The sequence below is a fragment of the Pan paniscus genome, chromosome 7 (genome assembly GCF_029289425.2).
Source record: "Pan paniscus chromosome 7, NHGRI_mPanPan1-v2.0_pri, whole genome shotgun sequence".
NCBI classification, from domain to species: domain Eukaryota; kingdom Metazoa; phylum Chordata; class Mammalia; order Primates; family Hominidae; genus Pan; species Pan paniscus.
In genome coordinates, this window is record NC_073256.2 from 67,509,661 (window position 1) to 67,536,211 (window position 26,551).

The following is a 26,551-nucleotide window of genomic DNA, read 5'->3' on the forward strand; positions in this document are numbered from 1 at the left end:
CCCAGAAACTTGGAATGCCAAGGCTGGAGGATTGCTTGAGGCCAGGAGTTAGAGATCAACCTAGGCAACATAGCGAGACCATCATCTTTAACCAAAAAAAAAAAAGTTCAAAAAAAAAAAATAGCCAGGCAAAGTGGTGGCATGTACCTGAAGTCCCAGCTACTCAGGAGGTTGAGGCAGGAGGATCCCTTGGGACCAGGAGTTTGAGGTTACAGTGAGCTACAATAGCACCACTGCACTCCAGCCTGGGCAACACAGCAAGATCCTGTCTCCTTTTAATGAAAAAAAAAGAGGGGAGGGGGGCAGAGGAGACAATAGGTATTTGCCAGAAGAATTACTAAACCACCAGTAAATATGAAATTATGCCCAACCTCAGTGGCAATTAAAATGCAAAATTAGAAAGACAACTTTAGGCCTATAAGATTCATAATGATAAAAAAAACTTATTGAAAAAGTTATAGGAAAACATGTTTTGTATTTTCATCTCTTACTATGTTTTCTTACATATTAATAATAATCCCCCACTTCCTATCCTTAGGAAATATCAACTCTTCCACCTTTATTGGGAACTCTAGCATCTCTACTGTAGTCTTCTCTACTCCCCAACTCATACCATAATCAGGGGCATCCTCAATGTACATGAACAACCTTTTCAATCTCCAAAGGAACAACTATGACACCTTTAACTGAGGACTTATATCACCCAATTGTCCAACCTGAATCCTTACTTTTTTCTCTGACCTGATTTTATGTCTACTTTGCTTGTTGTCAAATGTCACTACAGTCAATGTCACTAGTACTCTACCCCAAGGATCAGCAAACTTTTTCTGAAAAGGCCAGATAATAAACATTTTAGGATTTGCAGGCAATAGTTTCTGTCCCAACTACTGAACACCACTGTTGTAGGGCAAAAGTAGCTATAGACAACTTAAAAGTTAAAGAGTATGGCTTTGTTCCAATACAATTTTATTTCTGGACACTAAAATTGGAATGTCATATCATTTTCATGTCATAAAATATTCTTCCAACCATTTGAAAGTAAACACCATTCTTTAGTTTGCAGACCACACAAAAAAAGACAGTAGTCCAAGTTTGGCCCATGGGCTACAACCGGCTAACACCTACACTCATCTTCTTCCCAAATCAACCCCAAGAACACTGCTTCACTTACTGAGTCTTCATTACTCTCAATCCTTCATTCTAACTTTCTGCTTCACTCATCTTGCAAACTTCTGATCGTGGAACAAGCCAATAATCTCTCCTCTCCATGGACTGTTTTATATTGTGAAGTGTTACTTAAGAAAGAAATCCAGTGCCTGTGTTGGTGCCACTGAAAATTTATATTCTTCAAGCTTAACTGGATTTTCAATAATGCCCAGCAATATCTCTTGTGTTTATTTACCTCTGGCTCCCACCTGCACAGCAAATTCATTACCACTACTACAACCAACAACCCCTCAAGACTAGGCTCCACAAGGGTCCTTCTTCATCCTCCACAGAAAAAGAGGTCATAAGACAAAACGCCTCAATTTGCCAGACTGTCATCCTAATCCCATCCCATTTGACAATTGCTATCATATTACAAATATGATAGCATCTATATTTACATCTACAGACAGGCAGAGTGTAGTAAGTTCAACCTTCATTTGGAGTCCAACAGATCTGATTTTGTCCACCTTAATTAATAATTACTACACTTAGTAGTTGCCTGGCATTCAACCAACTGTTTTAGAATTGTCTTTTAATTATTCTTCAAAAAAACCTTCAAGGTAGGTTTTATTATACCCATTTTACAAAGAAAAAAATTTAGAGCTGGGCTTAAAACCTCGGTGTAAGTCAAAAGCCACAGAACTTTGCTCATATCTGGGCTCCATTTTTTTCGATTTCAAAAGTGCATTATCTAATCTGAGCCCTGAATACTATTTCAGGGGCACCTCCAGCCATCTCTCCTCCCACAGCCTTTGCTGAAGTTCCCTTAACCACAATAAACTTCTTCAAGCATCCATGTTTTTGCATATGCATTAAGTCTCTACCTAGAAAGTTCTCCCTGTTCACTAAGATGCCACTAATGAGTCCCCCTCCTCTTAGAAATCTCTAAGTCCAACCCCAAAACACTTATAAGCCTTAGTCTTTTCAGGCTGTCATAACAAAGTACCATAGACTGGGTGCCTTAAACAACCCAAATTTATTTTCTCAAGCTAGAAGTCCAAGATCAAAGTGCCAGCAGAATCACTTTCTGGTAAGGCCTCTAGGCCTCTCTTCCTGGCTTGCAGATGGTCACCATCTTGCTGTGTTCTCACATGACCTCTTCTTTGTACACACAAAAAAGCATGAGGGAGCTCTCTGGTGTCACTTTTTAAAATGACGCTATTGGATCAGGGCCTCACCATTATGATCTTAATTACTTCCTCAGAAGCCCCATATTCAAGTACAGCTGCACAGGGCATGGGGTAGGGGGCGGTCAGGGTTTCAACACGTGACTTTTAGGGGGACATGAACATTCAATTCATAACTGTACCTTGTTTCAAAAGCTCTCAAACACCCTGAGCCTATGTATCTCTGTATCATCTCTCCACAAAGTGATTATCCTGTTTCCCACCCACTTGACTATGGCCTCTTCAAAGTAAGGGTCTATATGCTAGTCACTTGTTTACTTGTTACTTCTGACACTTAGTTGAATGCCTTATAACAAAGATATTATTCAAGATCGCTGCTAATGAGTAACTGAGTGCAGTTTCTCAGTTATTTAAGATCATGAAAAGAACAGAAGACATACATCTATGTACTTGACAAATTATACACTCCACTGGACATTAACATAGCCTGTTTGGGGTATTATATTTCATTGGAGAGAAAACGCAAGTCTTTAAAAGCTTACAATTTAGTTATGAATATCATACTTAAAAAAAATAAAAATAAAAATAAACGGCCGGACGCAGTGGCTCACACCTATAATCCCAGCACTTTGGGAGGCCGAGGCAGGCAGATCACGAGGTCAGGAGATAGAGACCATACTTGCTAACATGGTGAAACTCCGTCTTTACTAAAAATACAAAAAAAAAAAAAAAATTAGCCAGGCGTGGTGGTGGGCGCCTGTAGTCCCAGCTACTCAGGAAGCTGAGGCGGGAGAATGGCGTGAACCCAGGAGGCAGAGCTTGCAGTGAGCTGAGATTGCGCCACTGGACTCCAGCCTGGGCGACACAGCGAGATTCCGTCTCAAAAAAAAAAGAACAGACAAAAAAAGTAATAAGGTAAATGCTTCAGAGTTCAAAATGAGAGCAAATCAACAAGGAATATAATAGCTAGATGGAATAAAACCTATGAAACCAAAAGTATTATCATCAGATTATAAAGTATTTAAACTTGTAATTTTCCATGGCCTGAATTAAATTAAGTAGCAAAGACTGTAGTACAGATGCCACAGTTCCCATTAAAGGTGAAAGAGTTGATACTTCAGTGTCCTAAGGCTAGCAAGTGGGGAGATTGTTATTAAGAGTAAAATGTATATATATGCATATATAGATAATAATAGAGGGACACACACAAAAACACAGGGAGAGCAAAGAAATTCAACAGATTTTCTTCTTAATTATTAATGCAATATTAAACCACAGTAAATCTCACAAAAGAGTAAACAGTTTTATAAATATTATTAAGTATAAGGAGGTACACAAAGGTTGGCAAATGCCCGATATTTTTAAAACGTGTTCAGAAAGTCAAACTGAAAACAACCAAGGTATGTGTATTTTCTAAATCATTCCCTTGATGTACAGACCTAGCTAGCATAAGGTTACAAGAGCTTTTTTTTGGCATCTGAATTCTCTGCAGTTGAATTACTGTGACAAAAGCAACAAAATGAGGCCAAGTAAAAATCAGTCGTATTATGTTGTTGACATTTAAAAACCTCATTCCAGAACTTTAAAACCATTTGCATTTACAAAAACAAAGACATAGTTCATAAATATTCTCGTGCAAATAAACCCAAACAAAATAGGCACTTTGATATTTGTGAAAAGCAGGTCAAGAGAAATAATTATACAGAAAATCATAAAATTATCTAGTTCGCTGTCATGCATCAGACAAAACTACTCGTTCAAGGGCATACTGACAGAATTTGTGGCTCCGTGTCTTGAGTTTCTTTTCAATACATCCTAAAATAAAAGCTACAAAATGTGACATTTTCTGAGATAAAATGCCTTCTTTGGGTGTGTTGCTGTCTGCTGAACATTACCTATCAGTTGAGATTGAGACAGTGTTAAAGCCTTATATTATTAAAATAAACCAGGTGTACCTCTTAAAGCTATAGACAGAGCCACTGATCTGAGTCAGTGTAGTAAAAACAAGCAGTGCCTAAATATTTGGTCCAGGACTATGGCTCCATTTTTATATTTCAGTATGAGAGAATACCGGAAGCAAGCAGGAAATAGCCACTATCAGCTGACTGGGAACAATCAAACACAAAAGCAGGAATTGGCCTCTAAGTCAAAAGGAATGTACCATCATTTTACCTAGAAGAAAAGTTTCTGAATGGCAAAAGGGAATAAAGTAACAAGTATGTTCTTCAAGAAAATCCTAGTGTAGTAATATGCTGCCCTGATCCCACCAGGGATTAGGCACAAAGAAATAAGTCTTTTTAATACCCACTGTCTCAATCCCAACTGATAGGTAATGTTCAGCAGACAGCATTGGAGAAAACACTGCAAGGGGAAAGGACTTTGTTTCCCGGCCTGGTGCACTGCTTGGCAGGCTTCCCCAGCACGAGGATGCTGCAGTGCAGGACAATAGACAGCTTTCCCCAGCACTCTCTTTTGGACAGTTCGTAGAACACAACCTCTAGCAAAATGCCTCTCTATGAACATCTTTCTATGGTATCCTAGAGGATAGATTTCTGGCAAATTCCATCAACTTCTCTGCCATCCAATAAGCCATTGAGGTACCCTCTCCAACAAGACCTGATCTCAGCCTGGGATGGGCCTCTTCTTTGGGTGCTCAATTGTAGTTCTGTAAGTAGTGGCTGTTTCTTACATCTATTTCTATATCCTGTAGCACTCTCTGTACTTCCTACTGGCTCTGTTACAGTAAATAATCCTTTACACTAAACATTCTCTGCTCAAATTACTGCATGATTTCTCTTTCCTGACTGGACCCAGATTTATATAATCCTGAAAGCCAGAAAGACTACACACAAGCCACCAAAATAAAGACAGCAGTTGAGCAATAAAATTAACTAAAATACAACAGATACTGATACTTGGCTAAAGCATCCACAACCTCCTCAATTTAACTTAAATTACTATATATCCCACAAACATTCTCTCATCCTTTTTACTTTAACTTCTAAGTATTGGGGGGCGGGGAGGATATCTTCACTTCTTGGCAAAATTTTAAACACTTGTCACCACATTTTCTGTGTTAAGAGAGCTGTCACAATGATCAGAGAGGGGAAGTTAGACGCCAGCCCTGACTAAGAGGACTGAGGGTGGCAGTTACCAATTCTGCCATCTTCAAGTTCCTGCCTAGGACAATATATCATACAAACTTTTAGACAGGAGGATGCCTTAGTGGCTTCATCTACTGCAGTCGGCTTGAAAAGAACTTGTTAACTGAAGCACATGTTCTTTCTGGTGCCCTTGCTTCTCTCCTATAAACTTACATGATTACTAACACACACGGGAAATGACAAAATAAAACCACTGAAAAACTCCTTCAATTTCATGTAGGCATGGGTAGGCAGACTAAAAATACAAATTCACAAAGGAGCTATTTGCAGAAAAACAATTTTACAATAAAGCAACAGTAAATGACACTAAATAAGTCACATACTTTGCCACTGTATTAAAATGCAATACACTCAACACCACAGAAGAGTGGTAACTGTCGGATAGACAGCCTTATGTCTCTACAGGGGCATACGTTGTTTGTGCTGGGTCAGAAGGTTATACGTGTTTTGGAAAAACAAAAACACTTTCAAAGATAGCAATTTTTTGTAATTTGTGTTATCCAATGACATTACTATAATTTCTCCTTTAACAACTAGTGAGCATTGGAAATGTACTTTTAAATGTGTACTTACAGTGAATGCACAAGGATATTCTTTCCTACTAAGAACAAAGACTATGTACAGTTTCTTAAAGCACAAGGCTCTTTCCTCCAAACTGGTAAGAATCCTTGCAGCAAATCCACAAGGACCTCAACTTCTGTCTGCTTTTCTGCAATTTAAATAGCTGTTAATTTCGTCCCTTCCTCCAACATATTGCCGAAGAGACTTCAGAACAGCTATTTTTCCTTTCCCCTGTTCGACTTATTCAAAATCATCATCCTCTTTAGCAGAAATTTTCCAGTGCATTCAGTAAGTTTCTAGATTAATTTCACTGGGGAGGGAAGTTCTATCATTTCAAATTTAGAATATTTAAAACTATAGCCCCTCACCTTTCAGACCAGCTACTCTTCAATTACTCCCATTCCCCTTAGTGAAAAGCCCTTTTGTCAATACCCCTATCAATTTTTGCTAGATTACTGCAATGAACTTCAAGATGATCATACCTGTAGTTATCCCAATTTCAATGGGATTCCTATATGCCATTTTGATTCATCTGCCCAGTATACAACTTTTATCAATAAAGAAAGAAGCTCCAAAAATCCAGAGGTGTCCCCAAGATTCTACGAAAATGGGAAGAAATCTCACCTGGCAGGACTCAATGCCACCCCCATTTAAACACAGCTGCACTAGTTTTATCAGTTTTATAAATGTCATCTTAATCTTTTGTTGGGGAGAGGCTGTTTAGAAATCATTTCCATAAGGAATCAAATGGCCACAGTATATTTACCTGTATTCGTTTTCTATCACTGTCATAGCAAATTAGTATAAACCTAATGGCTTAAAACCACACAAGTTTATTATCTGATAGTTCTGGAGGTCAGAAGTCTGACACAGGTTTCATGATACAAGTCTCACTGGGTTAAGATCAAGGTGTTGGGGAGACTGTTCCTTTCTGAAGGTTCTTTAGGAGAAATCTGTTCCCTCGCATCAGTGTCTAGTGTCCATCTGCTTTTTTTTTTTCTCTCTTGCCTCATGGCCCTTTCTTTCTTCCATCTGCAAAGCAAGAAACATGACGCTAATTCCTTTTCTGCTGTCTCTCTGGTTCTCTCGCTCTGCCTCCTCCTTCCATTTTTAAGGACCCTTATGATTACACTGGGCTTATCGGGATAATCCAGGATAATCTTCCTATCTTAAACTGATTAGCAACTTTAATTCATCTGCAACCTTAATTCCCCTTTGCCATATAAGGTCACATATTCGCAGGTTCCAGGGATTAGAACATGGACCTCTTTGGGGGGCTACTATTTGCCTACCACACTACCCAAACTTTGACTCCTACTCTTCAGGGTAATGCTGTTCCATAGGGAATCGGATACAATCCATCTTAAAATGTATACCGGCAGCCCAAATCCATCCCTTCTCCCATTTCTCATCCAGCATACAGGTGAAGAAACAATATGGCAGAAAGGATCAGCAGAAGAAATATGCTTATTATTCCTTGACAGACTTGGAATTTATTTTCTCTTACAGGTAAATAATGCAAGGTTATATTCTTAAGATAGACTAAAATCCTCTAACTAAAGCAATAACTATGTATAAACTAACTGAACACCCTGAAACTCAATTTTAAGTAGCAACTAGAAACTGCAAAAAAACAAAACTATCAATCATTTGGTACGGTAATTATCAAGCCATGCAATCATTTTCCTCGTTTAAAATAAATAAAAAAAAAAAAGAGTACACTCAGTCCCAACATTTGAGAACAGTTTCACAAAAGAAGTTTTCATAATTTCTCTTTTTTTTTTTTTTTGAGACAGAGTCTTGCTCTGTCACCAGGCTGGAGTGCAGTGGCACGATCTCAGCTCACTGCAACCTCTGCCTCCTGGGTTCAAGCGATTCTCCTGCCTCAGCCTCTCAAGTAGCTGGGATTACAGGCACGTGCCACCACACTCAGCTAATTTTTTTGTATTTTTAGTAGAGACGGAGTTTCACCATGTTGGCCAGGATGGTCTCAATCTCTTGACCTCGTGATCTGCCCACCTCGGCCTCCAAAAGTGCTGGGATTACAGGCATGAGCCACCGTGCCCGGCCAAGTTTTCATAATTTCTAATATCTTACTCTATTAGAAGAAACTGTGCCTAAATATAAACTTCAAGTTTAAAACTGTTTAGAGTTCATTCCTAACTCCTGACCTTACTTTTAGGATAGTAGAAAGCTACCATATAGATTCATTCTGAGTGCTTACAGAAGTTCAGTTCAATAGAGTAAGACCCTGTATATGATGGTCCATACCTTTCCTTAGCTGTTGACATCCAACAGGATATAGTAGCAGATTCAAAATTGTCAATTCAATGCAGGAGGATTCCAGGTTGGCCTCAAGAGGGAGCACCCTTTTAAAAATAGATTCCCCTTCAGGTAAATGACTTTTGTGTATCACAAAAAAATGAACGGGAAGATACACTAGATAACAAAATATTAAGACATTTAGGAGCAAGACCTGATTTTCGTAATGCTCCCACAATAGAAGGCACTAAAGGGTATGAAAACAAACAAGCAGGCCCTGACCTTTATAAATAAGCTCTGGGTTAACAATGAGAAAGAGACCCAGAATCAAATATATTCATGAAAGTCTGAACTCATAGCCTTTATTTTACCATTGGCCATTAACCTTTCTATGACCTACTTAGTTTTAAGAATCAAATGAAATAATGTGCATATTCAAATTTAGTAATTTTTATCTAGCACCGAGTAAAACAAATTAATGTTACTGGTAACTGAAAAATACTCCTTTAAGTTGCAAAGATTAAAAACAAAGTAATGGAAGTCTTTATATAGTGTATTAGTTCTACAGTCTTAGCAAATTATCCCGCATAACTCAACCATTTCTTAGTGGCTCAGGGTCATTATGAGGAACAGTATGACAATGGTATGTCACGAGCACCTCAGAGACCAACACACACAGTAAAAGCATTCCACCATCTGGAACTGCTTTGCTCTCTCACTGCAGTAACTTCTCGTTTCTTTTTTGTGTGACTAGATGATTCAAATCTGCTTTATTTTACACACAACTATGTTGGGTCTAGTGTGACTCCACAGTCTGTCCCTGACTATATAGGACACATTCTCCTTGCTTTTCCTAGGCCTTTTGTTGTTATTGTTAACTCCTCACTCACTGCCTACAATATTGGTAAGAGAGCATGAGGTTATCAGTCCAAGTTTGGCTTCTACTTAAAATGGATATTGCTTCTAGGTTAGGTCCGTCACTTTCTGTCAAGTGTTAACTGACCTCATAATCTCTGAAAAGTAGTATACGACTCACAAAATAATATATAACCTTTATTACTGATTATTAATGCAACTATCATTAATTGAGCACTTACAGCATAAAGCTTTGAGGTGTTTTAAGTATATTAACTCATTTAAGTCTTCATAAAATTTCATGTAACAGCATTATTTTTAGGGATGGGAAACGAAGGAAAGGGATTAAATAACTTCCTTAAGCTTTTACAGCTAGTAGGAGGCAAAACTGAGGTTGAGTTCTAGATCTATCTGACACCAAACCCTGTGTCCCTCAACATTGTTGACTGCTGAGTCTGGTATCATCATTTTATAGAAAATAAAGCAGATTGAGGAAACTGAAGTCATTCTGAGTCTCAGTTCATGCATCTATAAAATGGGAATAACAATACTTTCCTACCTCTTTGACAAGATGCAAAGTTATACGAAAATGTGAAAATGTGGAAAGTATCAAATTTAACAGGGTCTCATGCTGACTACACAATGCCAGGAAGCACTATTCCCACATAAAGTGCCAGTTTTCCTGAAGCAGTAAAGGGAATGCCATTTATATTAGATTCTATGTTAATAGTGTCTCCTGAGCTGTGCACCACAAATGGCCATATGTAAGTATATACGTGTGTGTGTGTGTGTGTGTGTACACACAAAAATATATATTAGTGTGAAGTGAATTAATTTTATTGTGCTGCCTAGATACAATAAAACCAGTGATTACTAAACAGTGATAACTGAACAAGTCCTTAACAACAACAAAAAAAGCTTATATAAAGCCTTTTTGTCATAAATAATGAGGTAATTAAACTACTTTAAGTCCATGGTGATTACCTCCCTTTTCTTTAAAGCCAAATCAACTGCATGAATGGTTATATTCACAGATATTTATATAGATCATTGTAGAAATGCCTACATCTATTTCTAATTTCTCTGGTTCATAAAAGAATAAAGGTTCAAATTACTCTATTTACAGGGAAAAGTCAAGCCTATTAAAAACGGTTTAGATGTATTTAAAATAATTCTTTCACAATGGGATTTACAATGCCTGGTAAATCAGTATATATCACTGCTAGGCTTTTCCTTGAAACTAAAATTAGAGTGACTGCCTTTGCATGTTCCAAAATTTGTTCTTATCCAGTTGAGTATGAAGACTGACCAGAAAATTTAAAATCCGCTCTAGCCGCCAAGACACTACAATGAAAACATGAAAATTTAGAATACCAAGACTTACAGGAGTAACAGGGACAAACCATCCTTCTAAAACAAAGACTGTTTTGCATTTGCTTTTTGAGCTATAACATTTCTAAATAGTTCCTTCTACTCAAGGCCCAGTATTTTAAATATGGACTACAAAGATATAATGATACATAATCAGAACAAAACCTCTGCACTACTTACGCAGTAGCAGTGACAGAGAAGCACCGACTGATCCATCCACCAGCACACCTGTGGCTGCCATAACCAACAGCTAAACACCCATGTGCTTGGCTGTCTAAATGTAGAAATCCCCTAATAACGTTAAGTCAAGGCCTTAACACAACCTTGGTTACTTAAAACACCACTTCCTAGCACAGATGCATCCAGGTCAGAGAAAATGCAAGCACTCACATTTTCCATACTTCTATCACCAAATACATCTGCCACAGGATTACATGGCAGCAAGACTTACAAAGCTGGACATTTCTAGTGGTGTTTTCATTAACACAGAGGTCCCTCAGAATTAAAAACCATACAAGCCTTAGGTGATAACATCCCCGTTAACCTGTTTCTCCTTTTCTTTATCCATATTTTCTAGTCTTTCCACAATAAATTTCTACTGCTGTTATACAGGGAAAAAAGCAAAATCAAATAAATGAGCTTTTACTTATTATGTTCACAATATCTAGGGAAGTATAATTGACCAAAGAGAATCACAGGAGCTCAGAAATGGGTCAGTGCAAATGAACCACTGTTAAAAATAAATCTAAACCATATGAACCTAGGCAGCATACACATACCACCCTAAAAATAAATGACATGAGGCCGGGCAAGGTGGCTTTCTCCTCTAATCCACTTTGGGAGGACAAGGCAGGAGGATGGCTTGAGCCCACGACTTTGAGACAAGCCTGGGCAACATACTGAGACACCTATCTCTACAAAAAATGAAAGAAAAAAACAATTAGCCGGGCATCGTGGCACATGCCTGTAATCCCAGCTACTGGGGAGGTTGAGGTTGGATTGCTCGAGGTCAGGAGGTGGAGGATGCAGTGAGCCGAGATCGCACTACTGCACTCCAGGCTGGGTGACACAGCGAGGCCCTGTCTCAAAAAAAAGAAAACAAAAAAACACTCAAATCCCAAATTTAGCATAGAATGCCTGGAAAATAAAGAGAATATATCATTATTCAGTAAATTATATGCCACTAGTTAAAAAAAAAAAACAAAAAACATATATATACATATATATGTATATATACATATATAGCTTCAGAAACCTTAAATGATCTGTAGAAATAACCTGATAAACTAGCTACAGAGGCTAAATAGGTAGTACAGTTTACACAATTAACAGTGTGTATTTACAGCCCCCTTGGATCTAACGGAATCAAAGAACATTCACTATATAATTACCTGGTATCCCACCACCACCTTCTTCTCTTGTTAAAGATTCTGACTTTTACCATTCATTCCATGTACTTGTTATTCAACAGAATTCTGACTGACATTTTTAATATGCACGAATATATTGTTTCCGTTTATACGTAAGTCTGAAAGCATTCATACCAAACTGTTAAAAAACCATTACCCCAGCAAACCATGAGGAGCAGACACAGATGATGGGGGCCTGCTTGTTTAACTCCATTTAATTTAGTAATTTAAATCTTATTTCTGAATATACAATAATTTTTCAATAAAAAGATTAATAACCACATACAATATTGTAAGCCACAACATTTCCTTCTAGATGACACAAAGGGATCTAAATTCATCCCCTGAATAGGTTTCCTATGTTAAATATACTAGCATAGGCCATAGATCCAGACACCAAACTCCAGATACCACGTATCATTTCTAAACACTGAACTGCTAACACATGCAGGGCTGACCCTTGCCCAGAATGGACCATTGGTCATGGCAGCTGCTACCCATCACCACTACCATCCCAACTCTTCCAACTCGATTGTCAACTATGGCTTCTAGCAAATGTCTTCACATAACCCCACAGTTCTCTCCATTCACTTACACACTAATCATCAGGTCAGAAAAGGAACCAAAAAGCCCATTTCAGCTTTCAAACTTTATTTTCCCCTACAAGAAAAGACCACCTACTTTTTACTTTTCTTCCTTCAAAGTGTTGTCACAACAGTTGTAATAGTTAGAAACTAAATGCTCATTAGTAGGGAATATAGTTAAATCAATTATAATTGAAATACAATCTATAGCTGTAGCTATCTATAATATACTCTGAGGCTGAAATTGTTTTTTAAGAATGAAGTGGTTCTTTATCTCCTCATAGAGATATATCGTTATGTGAAAATCCAAGTGAAAAAAACAGCAGTGTACCTCATCTTTATGTAAGTGGAAAGAAAATTTATTCATATTTCCTTGTACATACAAATAAAAAAATAGTTTCCATTATATCATTCCAGAGATAAGTGACTACTTCCCATCCCAGGGGGGAAAATGGGAGGCTAAGGAAGATACATTTTCAGTTTATATATTTTTGTATCACTTAAAATTTGCAACATGTGATATATTAACTATTTTTAAAGTCAGTGAATTATTTTAAGCTCACTTACAATTTGTATCTTCAAAGAAGTATTTATGATTACTTTAATATTTTATAAAGCTAAGGGCAGGTAGACTACAAATGGATTAGTTTGAGAATCAGTCTCATTCCTTTATAAGCATGCATTTTAACATTCCAAAAAGAAAACGTCTCTTCCCATCACCAAGATATCCTACATTCAAAATTCTTAACAGAATTATATTTTTACTTTATAAAGCAAGAATTAATTACTTATTAGTTAGATAAACTATAAACAATACAGGGCACAATGGCAGATATAAGAAAAAACTGTAACTTCTGCATGATAACCATTAACATCGATAGATTATTTTAAGAAAGTCTGAAATTTCATATGAACTCTTCAGCAATGTAAGAATTATGTATAATCTGTGTGAGGGCATTTCAGCTGATTGTACAGCTGGAGCTTCCTGATATCACCAAAAGGAAGAAAACAATACTAAAGTATAGACAGAGTTGTACTCCATCTTTCACATCTATGCAAGCTTAAAGAAACTGTAAGATCAGAGAGTTTATGAGAATATTGCAGCTCATCAGAAAACTTGTCTGACTCAACAGCATGGAAAATAATTCAAATGCTAAATCATTTTTTTAAAAAATTTATATACAGTACCAAGAAAGGATATGTGCACATGGAAAGACAAAACTGATTTGTCTTAAATAAACAATATAATTACCTTATAATCTGAAAACAATTCATGATAGCCTACAACAAGAAATTTAGTTCTGTTGTGGACACACACAATTAAAAACTCAAACAAGCTAGTGTGTGTGACAGAGAGAGAGAAACTAAAATCAAATATACTGCTTAAATACCAATGAAAGGGGTAGTTTACCAGTGATCATTTTCATACTTATTTACCCATACTTCCTGAGCACCCACTGGAAGACACAAGGAACAGTAAGACATAGTTTGTGCTTCAAGCATCTTATATAATCCAATTACAACTGTTAGAGTACTCAAAACAAATTTAGAGTACAAAGTATCATCACAGGTTAAACAGCTGTATGAATGTGAAGGAGATTTTACTACTATACTACACAGACTGGGAGGTGGGGGCTCTAGGGAAATACGGTGTATGCTGTATAAACTAGACTTTTACACGGAGGACTTCTAAAGGCAGAGATGGGAGAAAGAAAAAAATTCCAAGAAATGGAAATGCATAAGAAATCAAAAAAGTAAAGTAAAACTGAAGTTTACATTCTTTTTGGAACAGCTGCTGGGACAGAAAGAATGTAACTTAATATTTTAAACTAAAACAAGAAATAAGTTTTGAAAGGGGCACTGAAGTCAAATAATGCAGTTTTGAAAGGCAACACTGAGGAACTCGGGCTTTCTTCCAGAGTGGATCAGGAGCCACTCAGCAGAGGCACAGTGGTCAAGAACACAGACTTGGAAGAAGACATGGTTGGGATTCAAATCCCAGAGCTCTTCTACCTACTAACAACTCCTTCAAGATCATGAAGTTCCAATTTCTTCACCTGTAGAATGGGGATAATATAAATTATAATGACCACATGAGAACAAAGGATTCAGCACACTGACTGACATAAACACCCAAGTGGGTTTGTTTTGTTTGCTTGTCATCAGGCAGGGAACATGATCAGGACTACATTTAGGACAATTAATAAGCAGTATTCACAATGAATGACAAACCTAGAGATTAATGTCTCTTGCTGTGTATATGGCTGCTGGAAGAACTGAAGAAAGATAGAAGAAATCAGGAACCACAATGCAGTAAGATGACAAAAAAAAAAAAATTCTAAGAAAAGGAGAGAGAGAACAACCAAGGATGACCTTTTGATTTTGAGTCTAGATGACTAAGAAAATGCAAAGGTCATTAATATAAACAAGCAAGAAGAATCAGGCTTGCAAAAAAAGTTTAATTCTGAATCTACTGATTCAAGATTACAAAATGACAGCTACTAAGTTGATCAGGGAGAACAACATTGGCAAATCTGAAGCTTGGGAATGAAAATAAGGCTGATGATACAGAAGTGGAAGCCTGAGCAAAGAGGGTGAGGGGAATGAGCAGTTGAAACCACGGATCTGTGTGGGATTGCCAAAGAAGAGAACAAACTCTAAAAAGGAAAAGAACTAAACCTAAGGTAACACCTACAGGCAACACCTATCTATACTTCAGGAAGTGAGAGAAAAAAACAAACAGAGGCCCCAAGAAGGGAGAGTTGGAGATGCCAGTTTGTGAAAGTCACCAAGACAGACCTTTACGGCATTTCACATTCTACAGCTCTTTCAATGCTCATTATAACTTTAGATTATAAACTGAACTGACTTCATCAATTGATAACATGATTATCATTAAAGGTTTTTATGAGCCTGCAAGTTACTGAAGAGTGCTCAGTAGAAAACACAGAAGAGTGTTTTATGCAAATTAGTTTTTAAACTCCAAGAATATTTTAAGCTCTAGAAATCATACCTGATGCATGTCTTGTATCAAGACATAAAGTTGATTTATTTCTGGCTACCCGTGCATAATGTTCCAAAAAGGATTTTCAGGTTAAACTGGAAAATATGCTATGTCTTCCCATCAGCAATACCTCTCATTCATTTTTGAGAATATACATACACATAGTGTTTGATTCACAATCCTTCCCCACTTCAACAGCTGAAAAAATCTTACCATATTCTAAAAACGTCTTTAGGGGGCTGAAATATTTCTGTGTCACCTAATTATAAAACCCACTCACATCCAACATCCAATGTTAAGTTGACCGAGAGATAATCAATGGCAGATACGCCATTTAGGTATGAATCCAATTATCATCCTTAACAATTGCCAGTAAAATGTCAAAGCTTTTCCTGTATTTTTGGTTTCTTCTCAAATACAGATTACAACTGACCATACTTTATTAATGTTAGTATTTGTCCCATTTCTTTTTTTTTTTTTTTTTTTTTTTTTTTTTTTGAGACAGAGTCTCACTCTTTTGACCAGGCTGGAGTGAAGTGGAGCGATCTGGGCTCACTGCAACCTCTGACTCCCAGGTTCAAGCTACTCTCCTGCCTCAGCCTCCCGAGTAGTTGGGATTACAGGTGCCCACCACCAAGCTCGGCTAATTTTTGTATTTTTAGTAGAGACGGGGTTTTGCCATGTTGGCCAGGCTGGACTCGAACTCCTGACCTCAGGTGATCCACCTGCCTCAGCCTCCCAAAGTGCTAGGATTACAGGCGTGAGCCACTGCCCCTGGCCGCCACATTTCTTCCAACTACGTAGTTGCCACATCTAGTGGAAAATGAAAAAAGATTAATAAACCATATTATGACACCCTATTGTCTGTCATTATGCATTTTAAGTGACTACCAAATATTTTAAAATGCCAATAATTACATAAGTAAATTTTAATCCTTTTAGACTTTTTTAGGGCCCTCTTGGTATTCTTTCCAGCACATTAGTTTACAAAAAAGTTCAACTACGTTCATAAAAATGTTTACTGATATGAGACTATCCTTCCGAGTTTGTAAGCAATACACAGCTGTGAGAGCTACAATTTACAATAATATCCCAATTTACCATGGCACCCAGAAGTGTCTAAAGTAACACAAACCCCCATCTTCTTGGTTAACAGCGTAAGATCAAGGAGTTTAAAATTTTAGTAATATGCCACCAGAAACCTCATCTAAAAAAATACCATTATAGTTTCACACTATATTCTCTAGACTATTTTAAATGCATGTGATTACATTCATGTAGTTATTCTGTAAGGAACATTTCAAAGAAAGCAGAAAAAACCGTAAGGGCAACAATTTTTCGTTCATAGGAGGTAAAACAAGAGCAGAAAACACAGGTTCTTGGATTAAGCACTCCTGAATATAAACACGCACTATTACAAAAAAAAAAAAAAAAAAAAGCAATGGGATCTTGAGCAGTTTTTACTCAAAGCCTCTATTTATTACTCTATAGAATGAGAAGAATGTCACTTATGTTGTTATGAGAAATATGAGCATATTACCAAAAATAATTAAAATGTCATGGATTTTTTTATTCCTTTCAAGCACAGTTTCCAAATAATAAAATACTACACAATTTGGCTTAAAATTTCAGGCTATGCATGTTTAGAACCAGACGTTGTTCGTGATTAACTTCCTCAGTTGTTCTTTCCCTGGAAGCTAGCACCAAGATGAACACAGTACATTTTTAATAAATACAAGCTAGTGATTAAATCAACAAAGCCTCCAGCTCTTCTGCACACAGAAATACAGTATGCAATGGGAATTTCCTAGCTTTCTGTCTTAATAGTAGGCAGTGTAGTATCACCCTTCCACTTCCAGTTTACTCCCTATAGCTTACTTACCAAAATATTTAATCCCTGTTGCTTTTTTTTTCTTGTCTCAGGCTAGGGCCACTAGCTTTCTATCTTTCCTACCTTACCTTTCCTTCACATATTAGCTACTTCATGTTAAAGAAATTACAAGTGTTCAACTGACCATATGGAATTAAAATTTACTTAGAAAAAAATGAAATCAAAAAAAAACAAAAAGTAAACTAATTCAGCAACTTTATGTTTTATGGAGTCATCTAGCCTCATGTAAACTACCATTAAGCAATACGTAAACATATTAATCTGCTTAATACGAAAGTAATGTCGTCTGGCCGCAGACATTCTGAAAGTTTTGCCACACTGTTTCAAAATATTGGCTTGTAGCCCTTTTCAAAGCTATTGATTTTTGAAAACTTGGCGACCATGTTTAACAATGAAGAAAAGGCTTCCCCGAGCCTACGTAGATTGGATTCTCTAACACATAGTAATAATATTTTTTAAAATAATGAGGTGTGTAATAAAATGGAGGAATATTCATGATGCATTGTTGGCTAATAAAACGATATACTGTACTATATATGATCCCAATCTTGTTTCTAAAGCACACTCATTAAATGCACAGAAAAAAAAATCCTGAATAACTACCCACCACACTTGGAGACTGGCTATCCTGGGTAGTAAGAAGGAGAAATATGGGGGGAAGGGTGCGAGAGAGGGCAGGTTTCCTCATTGTTTGGCTGCTTCATGTTTTTCTCAAGGAGCACGCAGTACTTTTGTAATTAAAAAAATAAATAGGGGAAAAACACTGCTAAAAGCATACTTTTTTCCTCCGTAGCAAATTCTTCTGATTTGTAATGTTAAAAATATATCTCTGGTTTCTCGATTCTAAAAAGAGGACACGCGAAAACAAAATTATAGAAGTTCCAAAAAATCTTGGATTTGCAAAATTACTCCCTCGGGTTCTGCCCGTGGGTCCTCCCCATGCCGGTGTCTGAAATTCCCCAAGCAAAACGCGGGCACTGCACTTCCCCTGAACGGTAGTAGACGCTCAAAAACACAAAAAGAGGCCTTGGCGCCTGCTATAATCTCTCAGTCCCCTCCCAGCCCCCGAGGCTTCCCCGAGTCTACGTAGACTGGATTCTCTTCCTCCAAAACCAAAACAACAGAAGGCACTGGGCGGATCCAAAACGGCCCTAAGGGGCCCGCGGGCATCTCAAGACGCCCGCCTCGGGACTCTGGTCCCCAAGCCCAGGTCAGAGCCGAGGACGGGCCGAGGACGCGGCGCCCCGGCCTCCCTCGGGCCCCCGACCTCCCCGGCTCCGGGGACCCCGGCTCCCGACCTCCAGGCTTCGCTGGGCCCCTTTCGACTCCCCGACCTCCCAAGTCCTCCGCCCCCGGCTCGTCCTTCCCCCAACCTGCCCCGCAGCGCCTCAGTTTCCTGGCCCCCGACCTGCCCGCCCTTAAGTCCCCCTGCCCCCGACTCTCGGCTGCCGTCCCCCTGGCTCTCTGGCCTCCAAGCGCATCCCAGTCGCCCGCCCGGCCCCAGCACGCGGGACTCGCACACCCCACGACCCCGAGCCCCCACTGGCGGCGGCGTTACCTGTGGCGCGGGCAGCGGCGCGCAGGCCAGGCGCTAGGACTCGGCGGGGTCCGCAGCAGCCAGACGCCGCTACCACCACAATAACGATACGGACGCCACCGCCGAGTGGAGAGGCGGGGCCCGGACCCGCGACTGGAGCAGCCAGAGCCTCCCGGACTCCGGAGCCGCCGGGGTCCGGGCATGCGCAGAGAGCCACGGGCACAGGGGCAGCTCCCAGCGGACGCCAAAGTCAACAAGGCCGGGAGACGCCCCCATCTGGTCCCGCCCCCCTCAGGGCTCGCTCCGCCCCCAAACCCAAACAACGCGAGGCCTTGACAGGCTAGAAGACGATGGCGGTAGGGGAGATCACGCGAGAGCATGGCCTCCACCTCTCCTCCCCACCCCCATCTCCACGTTCTCGCACCGGCGCTGGGGTGCAGGCTTTCAGTGGTCTCAGGGCTACGGCTTGTCGGTGCCTCGCCGCACAGTCCCCTTTGCATTGAAGGACAGGGTCTTACGGTGTAGGAGCATTTTTGAGGTGCATTCCTGGATTTGGAGGCGAACCCCCAATTGTTACCTCCACAGAGGCTTTGCGAAGGGCGCTCACTGACTTAGGTGAAGAGCGAAGGCTCAAGACTGTGCCGCTTTATAGTGGCCCCTTGACGTCCAGAAGTTCCCCCCAGCGCCGGTCATAAGCACTCCCGCCGCCTGGGCCCCGCCCTGCCTGCCAGGCGCCCTCCAGCCTCAGCTCCCGGACGCCCGGCGTGGCCGCTTTCCCGCGTCTTGCTGACCCGGGCCGGGGGCGTGTGCTCCTCCTGCAGCGGACGGAAGATGCTGGGCCACGCAAGTTTCCCTGGGCTTGGTTAACCACCCCAAAGCCCATTTCCAGAAGGAAAGGGTGTTGAGGAGGAGGGATAGAAAGTCGAGAAGAGGGCCGGGTGGAGTGGCTCACGCCTGTCATCCCAGCACTTTGGGAGGCCGAGACAGGCGGATCACCTGAGGTCAGGACTTAGAGACCAGCCTGGCCTACATGGTGAAACCCCGTCTCTACTAAAAATACAAAAATTAGCCGGGTGTGGTGCCGTGCGCCTGTAGTCCCAGCAACTCGGGAGGCTGAGGTAGGAGAATCGCTTGAACCCGGGAGTCGGAGGTTGCAGTGCTGAGATGGCACCTGGCCTGGGCGACAAGAGCGAAACTCCATCTCAAAAAAAAAAAGAAGAGGAAATGAGACATAGGGGCAGGCGAGCCGGGAAAATATTGCTACTAAGGATCCTAAGCAGTGAACATGCTGTTAATACTTGTAAGACTCCTAGCAAACTGCATTTAATTTTTTTAAATTAGTTTTAGTGTACATAAAGGCATGTCTTTTCCAAATACTGTACTTTTTGAAGTGTTCTTTGTTGTTCATTAATCTTTGTGCGTTTCCCTCCAGTCTCTAATAGTAGGTTGTAGCATGATTTGCTTCCGTCGTGTGAATTCTGTTCGGTTCTGATTTTCAAGTGTGAGAGTGAGCGTAAGCTACCCTTATAAGTTACCTAAGGTAAGTTAGAATTAGAACGTCTTTATGCTAGGGTTACTACTCCCCACCATAACCAACCATCTGCAAAAGCGTTCAGAAAGAACATGCTAGCAAGGTCAAAAGCTTCAAATCACGAAATAAGAACTTGAAAACGAGCAAAATTGCTGCTGAGGCGCTCTGCCATTTAACTCAAAGGCTTCACTTTATTTAGGTTTAAAGTATGAGTGCATATTCAGTGGACATTGAGCTCCGGACTGTTCAAAATCTCTATTCATCTGCATTCTGGAGTAGAGCTGCGGGTCACATGTGTTACCTCCATCTTTGGATTTCTGCCTGGACCCAGGGCACTCCTAACCGTTGTGGGATCATATAACAATCTTACAGGATGAATTTTCTGTTAGTCCAAGCAGAAATTTTGGCACATGAAAACTATCTTACCATAAACAAACAAAAAAAGTACAAATGGTAATCTAAAGAAAATAGCTAAAATCATTAAACAACTCTTACAGCCGTTTCCCCTGTTTTCTCTCCATTTTTTAAAAGCATATTTTCCTTTACTTTCTTCCTTCTGCTATGGGAATTTTTCAGGGTTCTAGACCTTTTTTCTCTTCTGCGGCTGGAAAGTTAAACACAGGTCATTTTTTAAATAAGACTGCTAGTAAATACCTTCTTAAGAAACAACACCAAATGCTAGTCTTGTGGGTGAGTAGTTGAACAGCAAGTAAAGCACTCTATCACCTGTAATTTTCCTGTGGTAGGCACACCCCATCTCTACCTTCACGTAATTTCTGATTATGCCTCCATACCTTACACATATAATTCATCTTTGGGTGGGGGCGACAGAGTCTTTTGCTCTTTTGCCCAGGCTGGAGTGCAGTGGCGTGATCTCTGGTCACTGCAACCTCCACCTCCCGGCTTCAAGCAGTTCTGCCTCAGCCTCCCAAGTAGCTAGGATCACAGGAGCGCACCACCACCCCCTGCTAATTTTTGTATTTTTAGTAGAGATGGGGTTTCCCCGGTTGGCCAGGCTGGCCTCAAACTCCGATCTCAAGTGATCCACCCGCCTCGGCCTCCCAAAGTGTTGGGATTACAGGCATGAGCCACCACGTCTGGCTATAATTCACTTCTTGTGTGTGACTTCCTACTAATTTGTAATCATGAAAGTTGGGCACATACCCAGTATGCTCACTATTTCTCTGCAGGGCCTGATACAGTGGCTGCTACAACACCGATACTCAGCATTTGTTGAATGAGTAATTTAAATTTTAAATTATCATCTAGAATCATTTAGAGATTTATTTAGACTTTGATAAATTTAGATAACCCACACACAGTTTATTCCTAGAGTTCTTGATACATTGTTACAGTAAGTTTGGTCCTGGCAACAGCAATGACACTGTAATAACTTAATTCTTCATACGAGGTTGCTTCACTTTTATTATTAAGCAGAAAATACCCAAAGTAAAATTGAGCTATTTGGGACTCCTTTCAGAATACTGTGTAGGCTGAAGCATTGTTGTATCAGAAGTGCTCTGTTATTTGAATGCATAAGGTATTCAACAAACAAATGCTTATTAAATTAAATGGTATTCAGCATACAGCTACTGTCACCATGCTAGGAGTTCACATTTTTCATATGCGTGGCAGTTAGCACTGGTGCATGTTTCCTTCAGCCTCAGAAATGGAGGTGTCTGCGTGTTGCCCAGATCTACCTTGAAAACTCTAGTTGCTTCCTAACACCTAGGTTGTATAGTGGGACTTGATTATGTTTTATAAAGCCAAGTCTGGTCTGTGAGGACTGAAAGGATTTCCTCATCTTAACTCTAATTTGGCCTGCAATGTCTGGGGAAAACCCAAAACTAAAATGTAACTAAATATGGAACTGTTTTTTTCTGCAGTTTGATTTCCTTGTACCATTTTCAGTACAGTTAAATTCATCACCTCCCCTACCTCACCATCCCCCTCCCCCTGCAAAAAAAAAAAAAAAAAGCAAAAACAGAAGTATTTTCTCTCTTAAAGAGAATTGTCATTGGCCAGGCACAGTGGCTCACGACTATAGTCCCAGCCCTATAGGAAGCAGAGGTGGGAGAATCATTTGAGCTCAGAAGTTGCAAGATTTCAAGATCAGCCTGAGCAACATAGTGAGACCTCATCTCTACAAAAAATTTAAAAATTACCTGAGTGTGGTGATGCATGCCTGTAGTCCCAGCTATTCCAGAAGCTGAGATGGGAGGATTACTTGAGCCCAGGAGTTAGTTTCTAATTGGATGTAGTCTGCACAGGCAGATTTCATTTTCAGTATTAAAAAGGTCAGTAATTTCTGAAATATTCACTTGACAATTAATAGGATTAAATGACTTTGGGAAAGCATAATTTTATTTTAAATTGCACATATAATCCCTCAATTACATAGATTTTAATGCTAGGATAATCTTCCAATAAAAGGAAATATAAGTTATCAAAAAAATGAATTTCTTTTAGAAAAATAAGCATTTATAATTTATTGTCTACAGTAAACAAAAAGTGACTTTAACTCAAGTTAAAATTACTCTTATATGGTGCTTAATCTATATAGATATCTTTCCTTTATTAAAAATTCTGCTTCTTAAAAAACAGAATCATGGAGTGGAGAAAAAGGAAAACTTCTGCTTATAAACTTAAGTGCATCAAAACTGTGGATAAACATCTTTTTAATGTATATGTAAAATTTAATATTTTTTAAAGAATCTATTAAAGTTCAATAAACATTTTCTGACACTATGATAGATGCTGAGGATATTGCAATAATATATGATATAGCTTCTGTCTTAATAAACTTACATTCAAATAATAGAAGGAGGAAAGTGACCCTTGACATAATAGTAAGGGTACAAATAAAATACTCTTGCTCCATAGTAGTGTTCCATGGCAGAAGTCAAATTTGAATCAAGCTTTGAAATTTGAATAGAATTTTTGAATTATGGAGATAAAGAGAATAGCTATTTTAGGAACATGGAATATAAAAGAATAACTCTTACATAGATCATTTGTTTTCAAAGAGCAGAGATTAATCTGATTTAGTTAGAACATAGAATGCAAAAAGGATAATGGGAGCTAAGCCTAGAAAGATAGACTGCAGCCAGATTTTGGTGGTCATTAGATTGGATGCAACAGCCAGCAAGGAGCCAAAACTTAAGTGTTCACTTTTATGTAAATGTAGCTGACGCAAGTACCTTGTATTAGAACTAAAAATTATGCTGTATATAACTATTACTGTAGTTAGGTGAAACCATTTCAGAGTCTGCTTTAGTGATTCATAGTGTAAATGAAGTTACTGTGTTTATGTGTGTGTGTGTGCACATTATATGTATGTATGTGTGTTTTTAAGTATGACATTTGAATTCTGAAATGAAGATGAAAAAGGCTTTGGTCAGTAAACCTATCTTTCTTGGTCAGATACTGAACCACAGTAGTAAGTCCAGGCCCTGAAATGATAATTCATATGTATGGATTCTTCTTGGCTCTAGGTTGATGAACAGAGCAATTATGAAGAGTTGACTAGAACCAACTGATCTTTTTTTTTTTTTAATTCCACTAAATAGAATAGTTTGCTAAAAATAATAGTAAAAATAGGAGCTGTGACAACAAATTCATTATTAGGGCAGAACAGAGACTTTGAAATGAAAAATCCTAAAACAAAAGCTAGCCTCGATAATGAACTCTTTTTTCAGCAAAAATACCTCAAAATGTTATTTCAATTCTATGTTCCTTCAAGGAGATATTTACAGAGAGTGATCCACACCAAAGTCCCTGGAAAAGTGTTCAGTGTTACCCAACTTGAAGGTCATGGCTAAGTGATAAATGTAGTCTAAAAAACACAGGTGGTTGGATCACACTGTTTCCACTGCCCCTGCTGCCAGGACTAGCTGTAAACCAGTGTGTAACATGAGCAGCATGTATTGCAGCTATCCTCCCTCCTTTCTTTTCCGTAACCTCAGTAAGCAGTGCCCTCAGGCTGCCTGCAGCTGTGCGGGTGCCCCCTCTATGGTGTCATCCATGCCTTCTCCATCAGTGCTGTCCTTTGACCCCACCTTTCTTCTCCTAATCTGCAATGTGTCCTGCTGGACACAGGACTCAGCTAGAACCATGTTAGAAAGACCATGTGATAAAAAAAAAAAAGTTAATGACAAGATACTTAATATATGAAATCAGCTTTATTTCCCTCCAGGAATATTTTTATTTAAACAGTTCTTAAAAACTCAATCTACAATTTTTACAAAGGAATTAAATAATGATGTTCTATTACTTATAAGGAATTTGAGGCCTCAGGAGTAAGCTATAGCTAGATTGTTTTAGGCAGGAGGACTTTCTGTGTTCTTAGCTTCCCTTGGTTTCTAATTAAAAGGTTGAAAAATGAGATACATCTCTGACATATTAGTTTATATAGTTGGCCTTCCATATCCATGGGTTCCACACCATAGAGTCAATCAACCACAGATGGAAAATATTCCCCCCAAAAATGGATGGTTGCATCTGTACTAAATGTGTAGACTTTTGTTTGGTCATTATTCCCTAAACAATACATGCTGAATTTCCTACCAGAGACAAAAGCTTCAGTCATATTTTTTATATACTTATATCTTAGGCAAGACTTTAATAAACCAAGAAATGGTTAATTTTCACAAAATATATGTTAATAGACCATTAATGCCAGTGCATGAATTAGCTTATGGTTTTTGTTCCTAGCTACAGTTTTTTGTTGTTGTATTTTTTGGAGACAGAGTCTCACTCTGTTGCCCAGGCTGGAATGCAGCGATGTGATCATAGCTCACTGCAGTCTTGAACTCCTGGGTTTAAGCAATCCTCCTGCCTCTGCCTCCTAAGCAGCTGGAACTACATGCATGTGCCACATCATGGAGCTAATTTTTAAATTCTTAGTAGAGATGGAAGTCTCATAATGTTGCCCAGGCTGGTCTCAAACTCCTGGCCTCAAGTGATCCTCCTGCCTCAGCCTCCCAAAGTGCTAGGATTACTAGTGTCAGCCACCGTGCCTGGCCCTAGCTACTGTTTAAGTTCAGGAATATCAAAGAAAAAAAGCACCAGACGACTGGGCACGGTGGCTCACACCTGTAATCCCAGCACTTTGGTAGGCGGAGGCAGGCGGATCACGAGGTCAGGAGATCGAGACCATCCTGGCTAACACGGTGAAACCCGGTCTCTACTAAAAATACAAAAAATTAGCTGGGCATGGTGGCGGGCACCTGTAGTCCCAGCTACTCGGGAGACTGAGGCAGGAGAATGGCATGAACCTGGGAGGCGGAGCTTGCAGTGAGCCAAGATTGCACCACTGCACTCCAGCCTGGACGACAGAGTGACACTCCATCCCCCCCACAAAAAAAGAAAAAGAAAACAAAAGCACCAGACAAGGTAAACAGGAAAGGAAGACTTCATATAACATTTACATTGTATTAGATATTATTAGTAATCTAGACATTATTTATCATATATGGGAGGATGTGCGTAGGTTATATGCAAATACTACCGTATTTTATATCAGGGATTTGAGCATCCAGATTTTGGTATGCAAGGGTGGGAAGTCCTGGAACCAACCCCCTGTGGATACTGAGGGGCAACTGTATTTTTATTTTACACCTTTTTCTTTTCCCCTAATGTATTTTAGCAGATAGCCAATTGTGCGATTCCTTGCCTTGGTGACGTAATGAAGTTTTTGGCAGGGCAAAAAGCAGACTTTTCTTGTACAGCAATGACCCTAATTTCCTCCCCACACTATAAATGGAAAAGAGGAATATGGATTCATTGAGCAGTAAAACAAGCCAAAATCTGTTTACCAAACAGCATCATAGCAGGTGGCAAAACCTCAGGGGAAATGGATGCATGCTACACATAGGCAGGAGTTTTCCACTTGGGGTTTCCACCTTTGCCTCATTTCCTCATGCCCCACATATAGAATCGAATCTGCAGAACTTCCAGAACTGAAGGGTCCATCCCAGCTAGGACAACAAGCCTCTCACAACCAATTGCTTATGACCCACAGAGCCTCCTCAATGATTTGACTATA

At 39.4% G+C, this 26,551-nt stretch overlaps 1 protein-coding gene and 1 long non-coding RNA gene across 8 annotated transcripts in view; one reads left to right on the forward strand and one right to left on the reverse strand.

Annotated features, from left to right (window-relative positions):
• Positions 1–20,399, reverse strand: part of PCMTD1 (protein-L-isoaspartate (D-aspartate) O-methyltransferase domain containing 1) — an 80,950-nt gene extending 60,551 nt beyond the window's left edge. The window contains exon 1 of one of the 6 annotated variants that reach the window (XR_010112933.1): positions 18,996–20,396. Coding sequence is in view for 3 of the 6 variants with exons in the window: in XM_008976876.4 (XP_008975124.4) it covers positions 18,996–19,474 (479 nt within the window). In the remaining 3 variants the exon portion in view is untranslated. Of the gene's footprint in view, positions 1–18,995 lie in introns of all 6 variants that reach the window. The other 5 variants (XM_008976876.4, XM_008976874.4, XM_008976868.6 and 2 more) reach the window with 5 other exon arrangements.
• LOC117981395 (uncharacterized) overlaps positions 20,137–26,551 on the forward strand; it is a 50,822-nt gene continuing 44,407 nt past the window's right edge. For both annotated transcript variants that reach the window (XR_008626390.2, XR_008626391.2), the window contains exon 1: positions 20,137–20,274. This is a non-coding gene — a long non-coding RNA (uncharacterized LOC117981395). The remainder of the gene's footprint in view (positions 20,275–26,551) is intronic.